This window comes from Hirsutella rhossiliensis (assembly GCF_020360975.1).
Source record: "Hirsutella rhossiliensis strain HR02 chromosome Unknown scaffold00003, whole genome shotgun sequence".
In the NCBI taxonomy this organism is placed as follows: domain Eukaryota; kingdom Fungi; phylum Ascomycota; class Sordariomycetes; order Hypocreales; family Ophiocordycipitaceae; genus Hirsutella; species Hirsutella rhossiliensis.
Genome location: NW_025408669.1, coordinates 5,792,064 through 5,804,300, shown reverse-complemented (window position 1 = coordinate 5,804,300; position 12,237 = coordinate 5,792,064). Strand labels below are relative to the sequence as shown.

Sequence of the window (12,237 nt, the reverse complement as noted above, 5' to 3'; positions counted from 1 at the left end):
AAGCCTTGTACAAAGCCCCGCCCATTGCGAACAACTCTTTGCCGACCTCCGCGCCTCTATTGAACTTGCGATCACGGACAACGGTAGCACCCAATGGTATACCGACCGCAAGTATCAACAGAATAGACCCCCCTTCCGCAACAATAACAGCGCGAACCCCAAACGACAGCCGCAGAGAAAGAAGGCGTGCTTCATCTGCGGCAAAGCTGGCTGTTGGTCTACCAAGCATACCATAGAAGAACGGAAACAATCACGGATGTATTTCCTTAATGCCCACAATGCCTCCGACACGACCCCGGACTTCGCCATGTTCCTCGCCGAATTCGAAGGTCATGAACTTGACGAGACCCTGTCCCTGACTATGATACTGCCAATGAAATTGACGATGAAGACCCAGCGATTGGCTCGCTGTTCTTCACGCAATCATTCCTCGCAGATTACGCTGTTTTACACCGTCTGACTAAGGAAGATGCCTATAGCGCTCCTCAAAGGCCCCGGCACAACAATTCCTTGTCGATGACCGTTACACAACGCGTTATCAGGGCATCATGCTCGACACAGGTGCTTCCGACGTTTCAACCGCTGGCCTAGACCAATTCCATGCCTGGCAGCGCGAAGACCACTGCGCTACCCTCGATACCACCCGCGCAGGCCAGGCAGGCATCTCCTTTGGAGATGGACCCCGGATTGTGTCTGTCGGTGCGACCGCGATTCGCACGGCATTCGGGCCCGTTGATTTCCACGTTCTTCCCACTAAGACCCCGTTCCTCCTCTCCCTAGCCGATATGGACCGGCTAGGCTTGTTTTTCAACAATCAGACCAACGAAGTCGTCCGCGATGACATTCGCGTTCCCGCAGTACGTAAATGGGGCCACGCATGGTTCCATCTAGGTGAAGACTGCTGAGAGTATTCCTGACCGAACGCGAATTGCGACGACTTCACCGACGATTCGGTCACCCGGCCACAGCTAGACTCCACCGACTGCTTAGATGTGCCGGGCATGATGATATTGATGAGCAGTCAATCCGTGAGATCACGAGGATGTGCCACCACTGTCAAATCAACGGCACCTCCCCAACGCTTCAGGTTTACCCTTAGAGACGACCGCGAGTTCAATTTCGAGATAACCGCGGATGTAGTCCAAATAGGCGGAAAGCCTGTGCTACACGTGATCGACGAAGCCACAGCGTTCCAAGGCGCCAGGTTCCTCCCTCGATGACCGCCCGAGACACCTGGGAAACGCTACGGATGCTGTGGATAGACACCTACCAAGGCCCCGGACTTTATGCGCCACGATGCCGGCACTAACTTTGCAGCAGAGGAGTTCCAAAAGAGGCATCGCTGATGGGTATCACTTGCAGGCAGGTGCCTATCGAAGCCCACAACTCGATTGGAAAGGTAGAAAGGCACACGGCCCCCTCCGCCGCGCCTACGATATCCTCCAAGCAGAGTTGGGTGAGTCGAGAAGCCCAGATGCCCTCCTCCAAATGGCTGTAAAGGCAGTCAATGACACAGCCGGCCCGGATGGCCTTGTCCCTACCCTCCTCGTCTTCGGCGCATACCCACGAATCAACCACGATTCACCGCCCTCTCCCCCTATGATCAAGCGCGCAGAGGCTATTCGGAAAGCCATGGCAGCCCTGCACCGTGCTGCCGCTGCCCGTCAGGTTAGAGATGCCCTCAACACGAGGAATGGACCAAATGTAGAGCGCGCTGCAGAGCTTCCCTGCAGAGCGAGGTCCTCGTGTGGAGAGAGGCTGACGGCTGGACCGGCCCGTGGATCGTTATCGGCAATAACGGCCACGAAATAACAATCAATCATGTCAATGGCCCCGCAACTTCAGGATCACAGCGGTCAAGAAATACCACCGTGATCCTCAGGCCCTCATCACAACCCCACGACGACTCGCAGCCGTCCCCGACGAGTCGACCCCAATGCACCCCTAACCCCGATCAAGATGATGCCCTGCCCTGTGCTCCTACCTGAACAACGCCGACGAGGACGCCCCAAAGGCTCCAAGAACAAGCCCAAGACCGGCGTAGCCAACCTGTCAAAGAAGGAAGTTAATCACTATGATCACGCTGTTCAATTGCGCCGCGAAGGCCACATCACCACACCAGGTGCCCCTTTGAACAGTCCGATACCCAAGAGATTAACAACCTAATCGCACAGGGTGTGTTTGAGTTCATTCGTTTCGACCCCGTGGCCCACAAGGCCAAAGACTCTTTAAAGCACGCATGGTCCGCGAAGTTAAAGGACTCGGACCAACCACAAGGCCCTACGAGAAATCCCGTCTCGTCATTCAAGGCTATAACGATCGTGATAAAGGGAATATCCTTACCCAGTCGCCGACCGTGCAACGGCAGCACAGCGGCTACTCCTCTCAATTGCCCCTCCTCGCAGGTGAAGCCTCCGTCTTCCTGCGTGATATCACACAAGCATATATTCAGTCCAAAACCCCTGAATCGTACGATACTCGCACGCCTCCCAGCGGAATTAGTGCCCGCTATCCCCAGACACCATCATCCATGTCATCCTTCCTGTATGGCATAGCAGAGTCAGGTCTCCATTGGTTCGTGACATATTATAGGCATCATCGTGAGCGCCTCGGTATGACACATTCCACCTTTGACCCCTGCTTGTTGATCTCCAATGATCAAGCCGCCGGCTTCGGCATGGTCGCTATGCAGACGGATGACACCCTCCTCCTCGCCTCCCCTGAGTTCGCGGCCGCAGAAGAAAGAGAGATCCAGAAGGCTAAGCTCCGCTCGAAACCAAGGAGCCAGCTATCGGCCGCGACTCCCCTCGAGTTTAATGGTTGCACACTTCTAGCCGAAAAAGACGACCTTATCATCCAGCAGAAGGGCCAAGGCCAGAAGTTAGCCACCATCTTTCTCTCCTCCACGGATCGCGCGCAGCAATACGCCCAACAGCGCGCGCGCGGAGCATATATCGCATCAATCTGCCAGCCCGAGGCCACGTTCGACTACTCAGTCGCAGCACAAGTGCAGCAGCCGGAAGCCCCGGACTACAAGACCCTGAACAAGCGGATACAATGGCAGACCGACAACCTGCAACGAGGACTCCGCTATGTTCCCTTGGCCTTTTCGACTGCGAAGCTAATGGTATTCACGGACGGTTCGTTCGCGAACAACAAAGACCTAAGCTCACAACTGGGCTTTGTTATTGTGCTCGCCAACGAGGAACAGAGCCCTGCTGATTTCACGATCAGAGGCAATGTCCTGCACTGGTCATCTACGAAGAGCAAGCGAGTGACCCGGAGCGTGCTAGCCTCGGAGATCTACGGCATGGTCAACGGATTCGATATGGCCATTGTCATCGCGACCACCCTGCAGGCTATTGTCAAGCAGCTGGACCTACCCCCGACTCCCCTCATTGTCTGCACCGACTCATACTCGCTATACGAATGCCTCGTAAAGCTCGGGACCACGAAAGAGAAGCGACTCATGATTGATATCATGGCGCTAAGGCAGTCCTACGAGCAGCGCGAGATGGCAGAGATCCGTTGGATCAATGGGGATGACAACCCGGCTGATGCGATGACCAAAGCAGCACCCAACCGTGCTTTGGAACGGTTGATTGAGACGAACAGGCTGACGATTCGAGTGGAAGGATATGTACAACGACCCGTGACCGCAGACACCACCTAACGACAAACGACTCCATGATGACGAGCCTCCCTTCATTGAGACCGGAATGAAGGGCAGGCACGGCAGTCTTCGGATTCCATCACGAAAAGAAAAGACTGCCTGTGTTGGAATACTAACCTGCTGAGTAACCCGTGCAATCGGGATACCATCACGGTTCATGCACGACTCCCACGTGACACCTACCCCGCGATCAGGGCACGCAGCCCCGGCTGCATGCCCCATTACCAGGTGCACATTCCGTTTCTTGTGAATAGCTTCCTCTTCCCTAGTTAGTTACAATTGAAGTCATCACCGGTTACCCTACCTGTCGTGACTGTGACTCAGCCTACAGCTTGTGCGCATGCGTATCTGTAGGCACATAGGTGCCTACCATCATAAAGGATATAATATAAAGATCTAAAGAGTTATTGCTACTTTAAGGAAAGACCTTAAATAAATTAATAAAGAGCTTAAGTTAAGAGAAACTAGCTCTTAAAAGAAAGAATAAAGCCTATAAGATAGAATAAAGAACATCCCCTAAGAATACTAAAAATATAGTAAACTCTTTAAGGAAGAACTTAAGATAGGGTTACCTAAATATAGCTAATAGGACCACGAAATTTATCTTAAGGATAGAATAACGCCGACGTTCTATAAAATCTATAACCTAAATAAAAAGTAACTATAAACGCTATACGACTACCTCGATAAGAATCTATAAAAAGGATATATACGAATATTAATATCTAAAGTAAGCTATCTAGTTATATTTATTTTAAAGAAAAACGGTAAGCTACGATTAGTTATCGATTATAGACGCTTAAACGATATTATAATAAAGGACCGAATACTATTACCGCTTATATCGGAACTATAAGATCGACTATATAGTAAAAAATAGTTTATAGCCCTCGACCTTAAAGGCGCCTATAACTTAATATATATAAAAAAGGGATACGAATAGATAATAGCCTTTAAAACGAAATTTAAACTATTTAAATATCTAGTAATACTATTTAAACTTATAAATATACTAGCTACCTTTTAATAGATAATTAATAATATCCTACGCGAATACTTAGATATCTTTATAGTAGTATACCTAGATAATATCCTAATCTTCTTAGATACCCTAGAAGAATATAAGGAATACGTCTATAAGGTACTCCGCGTACTTTAGAATATAAAGTTATTAGTTAAACTAAAGAAAAGTAAGTTCTATATATAGGAAGTAGACTTCCTTAGATATACGATCTTATTAAGAGAGATATATATATAATAAGATAAGATTAACTTAGTTAAAGAATAGCTAACGCTAAAGAACGTTAAGGATATATAAAGTTTCCTAGGATTTATAAATTACTACCGACGATTTATTAAAGATTTTAGAAAAATTATAGCACTACTATATAACTTAACGAAGAAGGAAAAAGAATTTATATAGGACGATAAAGCTAACGAAGCTTTCGAATATATTAAAACTATAATTATATAAGAACTAGTCTTAACTACCTTCGATCTAAAACGATAAATCGAACTTAAAACCGATATATTAGACTTTGCTTTAAAAGTATAAATCGGATAAAAAGATAATAAAGAAAGACTATAACTAATTATATTTTACTCGAAAAAGCTATATAGCGTAGAACTTAATTACCCTATCTACGATAAAGAATTCCTTATAATTATTTAAGCTTTTAAGGAATTTCGATACTACCTTCTTAGAAGTAAATATAAAGTTAAGGTCTATATAAACTATAAGAATATCTTATATTTTATAACGACGTAATAGTTAAACGGACGATAGATCTAATAGGCCGAATACTTATTAGAATTCGACTACGAAATAATCTATAGAAAAGGAATAGAAAACGGTCGAGCTAATACCCTTAGTCGATAAAGTAACTATAATATAGGGGCACCTATAGCGAAAGGGCAGCTCCTAGAAATCAACGAAAACGGGAACTACTAGCAACGATAGCTAAATATAATATTTAAAGTATAACCCGACGACTTAACTTACTAAAAGATCCTAAAATAGATAAAAAAATATAAAGTATTAAACGGATATAATATAGGATATTTAGAAGTTCTAATATATAAAAATAAAATTTAGATACTACTAGAATTATAAGATAAAGTTATATAAGATATATATAAATATTTAATATATAGATACTAAGGAATCTAAAGAATAATAAAACGGATTAAACGATAATATAACTTCCTATAGCTTAAAGAAGTAGTATAATAAGTTATTAAAGAATATAAACTTTACGTATAAAGTAAAGCTAAATAATATAAACTATATAGAGAATTATAACCGCTACTAGTACTAGAGAAACTATAGGATTTAATAGCTTTCGACTATATTATAAAGCTACTACCGTTAAAAGAACCTATAACTAACGTTAAGTACGATAGTATATTCGTTATTACCGATAGATTAACGAAGTATAAATACTTCTTACTATATAAAGAAATAAGTAATATAAAAGAGCTAGTATATATATTCCTATAAATAATTATTAGTAATTACGGACTACCGAATAAGATTATCTCTAATAAAAGAAGTATATTTATAGCTAAGTTTTAGTAAGCTCTTATAGTATAATTAGGGACGAAATATAAGCTTAGTATAGCTTATTACCTATAAATAGATAGATAAATAGAACGACTTAACTAAACGCTTAAATAATATTTACGATACTATATTAGCTACGAATAAAACGATTAAGTTAAATAGCTATTAATAGCGTAACTAGCTTATAATAGCTTAGTTACGGAAATAACTAAGCTCTTACTAGTATACGCTAATTATAGATATAACCTAGAAGTATTTAAGGTTACTCGATAAGGACTATAAGCGGAATAAGCGATACTATAAGTAGATTAGCTATAAAAATTATATAAAGAAATATAATAAGAACTTTAATTCGTTAAAGAACGAATATCTACTTACTATAATCGGAAAAGATTATAAGGACTAATCTTTCGAGAGGGAGATATAGTCTACCTTATACGACGAAATATTAAAATAAAACGACTAAGTAATAAATTAGATTTTAAGAAACTTAGACCGTTTAAGGTTAAGAAAACTATTTTAAAAGTTAACTACGAACTTTTACTACTAATAATAATATAGATATACCCGATATTTTATATCTTATTATTAGAACTAGTACTACGAAACGCTAAACTATAGGAAAAAATTAAAGTTAATAATAATTAAGAATATAAAGTAGAATAAATACTAGATATAAGAAAAGAAGGTTAGTAATAAAAATACCTTATTAAGTAAAAAGGATACGGACTAAAAGAAAATACCTAGGAACTACTTAAGCACTTAACTTACTATAGTTCTTTACTTTAATAGTTCTACTAGTAAAATCTACCTTAGGTATCGTAAAATCGCCTAACGAACTAATAGTATTCTAATTAATTACGTTAAATCTACCTATAGACTAAACATCGACTACCGCTTTAGATTCTTAGCGCTTAGCCTCGTTAAGGTTATCTAAGGAACGAAGGCCCTAACGGACTATCTCGGTACCCTTTATCTTTAGCTAGCGCTTTTAATAGCAAAGCCGCGCTAAACGAGCTAAGGCTTTATTTAGGTCGGCTTAAGCTTTTAATATTCGCTCCTTAGTAATTTCTTCTTCTTTATCTAATCGATCGGACTCTAGATTTATTCGGGATACTAGGAAACACGTTAGCTATAAATAATAGGTAGGACAACGAAGTTACCTATAAGAGCTAATCGCTACGCCTAATATATCGTAGGAACGACCCCGCTATATATATTTAGCATACTTAGAAGATTTCTCTAGTATTTTATAGCGGAAGCCGCGCGACGAATAAAAAGAATATAGTATAACGTCGAAACTAAGACGATTAATAGACTTAGCTAAACGAATACGCTTAAGGGTCTTACGAGAACGATCCTTTAATACGTAACTAGATATACTATTAGTAGTATATCCTAAGGGATAGAAAGGACGAAATAGGGAATATATATACGCGCGATAAGGGTATATTTATATACGGCGGCTAAGGCAGTAGTAGGTCTTATAGATAAGACTAAAAGGAGGGGAGATATCGTATTACGACCACGGTTAGCGGGCCATAGGAGAGCCGGCCACGTTTACGTAATAAGGCGGCTCGGAATAATAGTTAGGACGAGAAGTTACTTAGGCTTAGCTTACCTAGAGCGTATATAAGCTAAGTAAGCCTTATATAGATAGATTACTACTTAGGAGCATAGCTTACGAGTAAGCTATAGTAAGCTACGAAGGGGATTATAGCTAGGACTATAATCTAAGGATAGTCTCTATAGGTATATATAGCTACCTACTTTTACTCCTTTAGATAGATAGCTCGATAGCTTTTAATATATTATAGATCTTTATTACGATTCTATCTCTAATTTTAATTACCTAGTTATAGTCTATAGTCTACGACCTCTAACTTATTACTAATATAATATACTTATTATTGCTTAGACTACGCCCTATTATATCTGCTAATATAAACCCCTCGATAGGTTTATCCCTTAGGAATAATACTAGTCGTTATACCTATTAGCTAGAAGACTATTAGTAGGTCTTTAAGGAAAACCGACTTAAAGGAATTAACCTATTAAAGAGACTATAAGAAATAGTATATTAGTCTCTTAAGGAGGACCCCTTATTATAAAAGAAAATAAACGAGATTTAGGTTACTAAGAAATAGTAACTAATAACGCTACTACCCTTATTTAAGCCGTAAATTTAAGGAAAAATTATTAGTATAGTAAATCCGGCCTTTATCTTCCCTATAAATTAATAAGGCTAAGACTAACTATTAGAGCCCTCCGATTATCCCCTACGAAAATTAGCTATCCTTAACTCTAGTACTTCCCTTAATATCTATAATATACTCTTACTATTCCGGTCCTTTAAGAAGGTATAAAGGGAATATCTTATTACTAGGGAATTAACTATATAGATAGAGGGATATAGAAGGGTGAATTTTACGATAAAATTACCTAATAGATCTATATAAATTCTTCGACGAAAAAGGGTAGCTTTTTACCCTTAATTTTTAATAAGCTTAATTTCCTTCCGCTTTCTTTAAAAGGAAGGAATCTTTTAGGATATAACGTTTAAGCTTATAAGGCTAGTTTAGAAGAATTAGACTATCGGGCTTATTAAGGAAAAATTCTATTAATTTATTCTCGAATTCCGACTTATCCTTAAGAAGGAACTACTTAAGAAGTTAGCTTTCCTTACTAAGAAGGTAGGTTTTAAGGACCCTCTTTTAGTAGCTTAAGGACACGGTCTTCTTTAGTATATATAACTTAGTTACCTAGGCCCCCTAGCTTTATATAAGCTAGGCTAATAATAAGGTATATAAATAAGAGGCTTAAAGATTATTAAATATAAATACTATAGCTAAGGAAAGACTAAGAGACGAATTTCTAAACGAACGCCTTTATAGCTAGACTAAGTATATAAGGAAATTTAGGTCGATTAGACCAACGTCTCTAAGGACTAGGAAAGCTTTATTAAGGTAATGTTTTTTATAGACGCTTTTTTAGGGATAGTTTTCCCCTATTTCTTATAGACCTACCTAAGTAAGTATAACTAGTCTACCCTCTAAGACTTCGTTAACTAGATAAAATCCTACTTTAGCTATAAGGTAAAGAAGATATAGTCTAATAGAGAGCTATTTATAAAGGATATCTTAAATTAGCTTCGAAAAATAGGTATTTTACCCCTCCTATTAGCACTAAATACCTAGGCCTAAAACGGAGGGGTAGAAAGATTAAGGGGTGCTATAATAAAAAGGGCCTATATAATAAGACTTATTATAAAGCTTCTATACGACCTTTAGAGGGAAGTTATTAAGACCGCCTATTACCTTTAGAACTAAACCCCTAGGGACCCTAAGGACTATAGGGAACTAAACTAAGGAATAAACTAGAAATCCCCCTTTAAGCTCTTTATAAAAAAGAGGGCCTTACTAGCTTACCTTCGTGCTTATAGCTATAAGGTATATATAATAACTACCGATATATAGCTAAAAAGGAAGAAGAAAAGAAAGCTAAATCCTAGAGCTTTTATTAGTTACCTTATTAGTTATAATTCTATAAATATCTTTTAGATCTAGATTCCTTTTTTATAGAAGGTTATCTTAACTAAGGATATAATTTTCGATAAATCTAGCTTCTTCGATAGAAAGAGGAATTAATAGCCCCTCTTACTCTTATAACGTTAGCTAATTTAAAAGATTTAAATCCCCCCTTCTTAATAGTCTTAAGAAGAGGTCCTAGATAAGGAAATAAAAGAAGAAACCGACGTCGAAGTAGTTAAAGATAACGCTAACTTTAAGGAAGAAAAAGAAGAGGAAGCTACTAGATTAAATAATCTAAACGAAGAAGGAGACTATAGGAAAGCGGTAGAGCTAGAATACGCCTACCTCCCTACGCCTCCTCCTATATAAGAAGAAGATCTAAAAGTAGCTTTCTCTATTAGTCTTTCCGTCTCGACCCTTAAAGGGGTAGGAAAGGCACCTCTCTTAAAGGATTACCTAGCTATATTTTTATCCTTACTTCGAAAAGTAAAGGAAGGTATAGGGCCTAATATAAAAGAAAACTAATTTCTCCTTTATTTTAATCGTTTTTCTAACTTCTATTTAATACTAATAAAAGACGGTTCTTATAGAGCGTTTATAGTAAGCCGGCTTTTTAAGCTATTATTAATAAGGAAGGTATATAAAAGAGACCTCCCGGACCTATTAGTAAACTAAAAGCGGCTAGAAAAACACCCTTTAAAAGACTAGTTTTTCTAGGCCTAGAAAGACTACCTAGCCTTATATAAAGAAATAGGGTCTTTTAAAGAGGTCCTTAAGGAAAGGGTAAGAGGAAAATAAGTCCTTAGCTATAAGTAGGTCTTTATTTATAAGACTAATAAATATAGCTTCCTTTAAAAATATAAAGCCTAGCTAGTTATTTATAGGAACTAGTAGGAAAAAGGGGATTTACCTACTAAGGTAACTACCTTAATAAGGATATCTTTTTAGACCCTTATAGCTATAGTAGTAGAATTCGACCTTAAGCTTAAATAGATAGATATAGTTAACGCCTTTATTAACTACCTACTTAAGGAAGAAGAAGTTATCTATATATACCTTTTACTTAGCTTTTAATAGCTAGGAAAGGTTCTATAGCTTAGGAAAGCTCTATATAGACTATAAAGATTACCCCTTCTTTAGTAATAGTATTTAATAGGTTCCCTTAAAGCCCTAGACTTTATAAAAGTCCCTTAGGAACTATATATAATATAAAAAGGTAAAATTACGGTCTTCTTTTACGTTAATAATATTATCTAAGCCTATATAAAAGAAGAAGAAGCTACTACTAAGGAGGCTATATAAGGCCTATAATAAAGGTATAAGATAACTAAGCTAAGGGAGCTAAAGTAGTTCCTAGGGATATAAATCCTTTAGAATAGGTCCTAACGGACTATCTAGCTTACCTAGGACGCCTATATTAATAAGGTCGCTTATAAATTCCTCCCTAAATCCCTTAATAAGAAGCTTCCCTCTATACCTATATTAAATAAAGAGCTTTTACTTAATCCGTCCTTTTAAGCTAGGGAGTAAGAGAAATACTAATATTAATAGAAGGTAAGCTCCTTACTTTTTTTAGCTATTTCTACTAAACTAGATATCTCTTTTATAGTCTCTTAGCTAGCTAGGTATAACTAGAATCCTAGCCCTAGGCATTAAGATATAGTAGATAGAGCTATCTTTTATCTCTATTTAACGAGATTATATAGTTTAAGCTTAAGAGGGTAGGGAAGGAAATAAGCTACTAAAATCTTCCTTTATTTAAGCGATTTATCCTTTATAGATAATTCCTAAGATAGAAAGAGCTTCTAAGGGTACATTATATCCCTTTTTAAAGGAACTATTACTTAAAGAGCTTTAAAGTAAGCTACTATTACTATATTAAGCACGGAGGCAAAGCTACTAGCTTTTTTAGAAGCGTTAAAAGAAGCGATTTTCCTTAGCCGGCTACTTATTTTTTATAACTATAAATTCTATCCCTATTAGCTATAGAATATAATAATATATAAACTATATAGATTCTTATAAAGGAAAATAGTAAGCTATCGACCTAGCTATAGTATATTAATATCTATTAGTATTAGTTATGCTAAGAAGTCTAAAGGGGACTTATTTCCGTCTATTAGGTTTTAATAGTATCGATAAAAGCTAACGGTCTTATAAAGCCCTTACTAAAGTAGAAGCTAGCTATCTTTTTATAGTAAATTAAGCTAAAAGACGTTTAAGAAAAGCTATCCTTAGAAGCCCGCCTTAAAAGTCTATAAGAGGAGCTAATAGTATATATAAGAAGGTAACGTCTATAGCTAAAAAAAAAGGAAGAGGGTTTTCCCTTTAAAGGGCCCCCTATTTTAATTAGGTTTTTCCCTTTAAAGAAGGCCCCCTTTCTTATAAGACTTTCCCCTCTTTAGGCCCCTATTCCTTAAGTAGGTCTAAAAGAGCTTAGGAACCTAAAAGGGCCCTTACTTTCCTTAAGT

General features: G+C 38.4%; 1 protein-coding gene across 1 annotated transcript; it reads left to right on the top strand.

Moving 5' to 3' along the window:
* Nucleotides 1-307: 307 nt before the first annotated feature.
* HRG_03851 (polyprotein) lies at nucleotides 308-3,673 on the top strand (the record flags this gene model as incomplete). Its single annotated transcript, XM_044862322.1, has 12 exons — nucleotides 308-329; nucleotides 562-891; nucleotides 969-1,020; nucleotides 1,088-1,169; nucleotides 1,263-1,336; nucleotides 1,404-1,668; nucleotides 1,734-1,830; nucleotides 1,883-2,085; nucleotides 2,139-2,242; nucleotides 2,494-2,600; nucleotides 2,664-3,527; nucleotides 3,576-3,673. The coding sequence occupies 12 exons, from the start codon at nucleotides 308-310 to the stop codon at nucleotides 3,671-3,673; spliced, it is 2,298 nt and encodes a 765-aa protein (XP_044723348.1).
* Nucleotides 3,674-12,237: the final 8,564 nt, after the last annotated feature.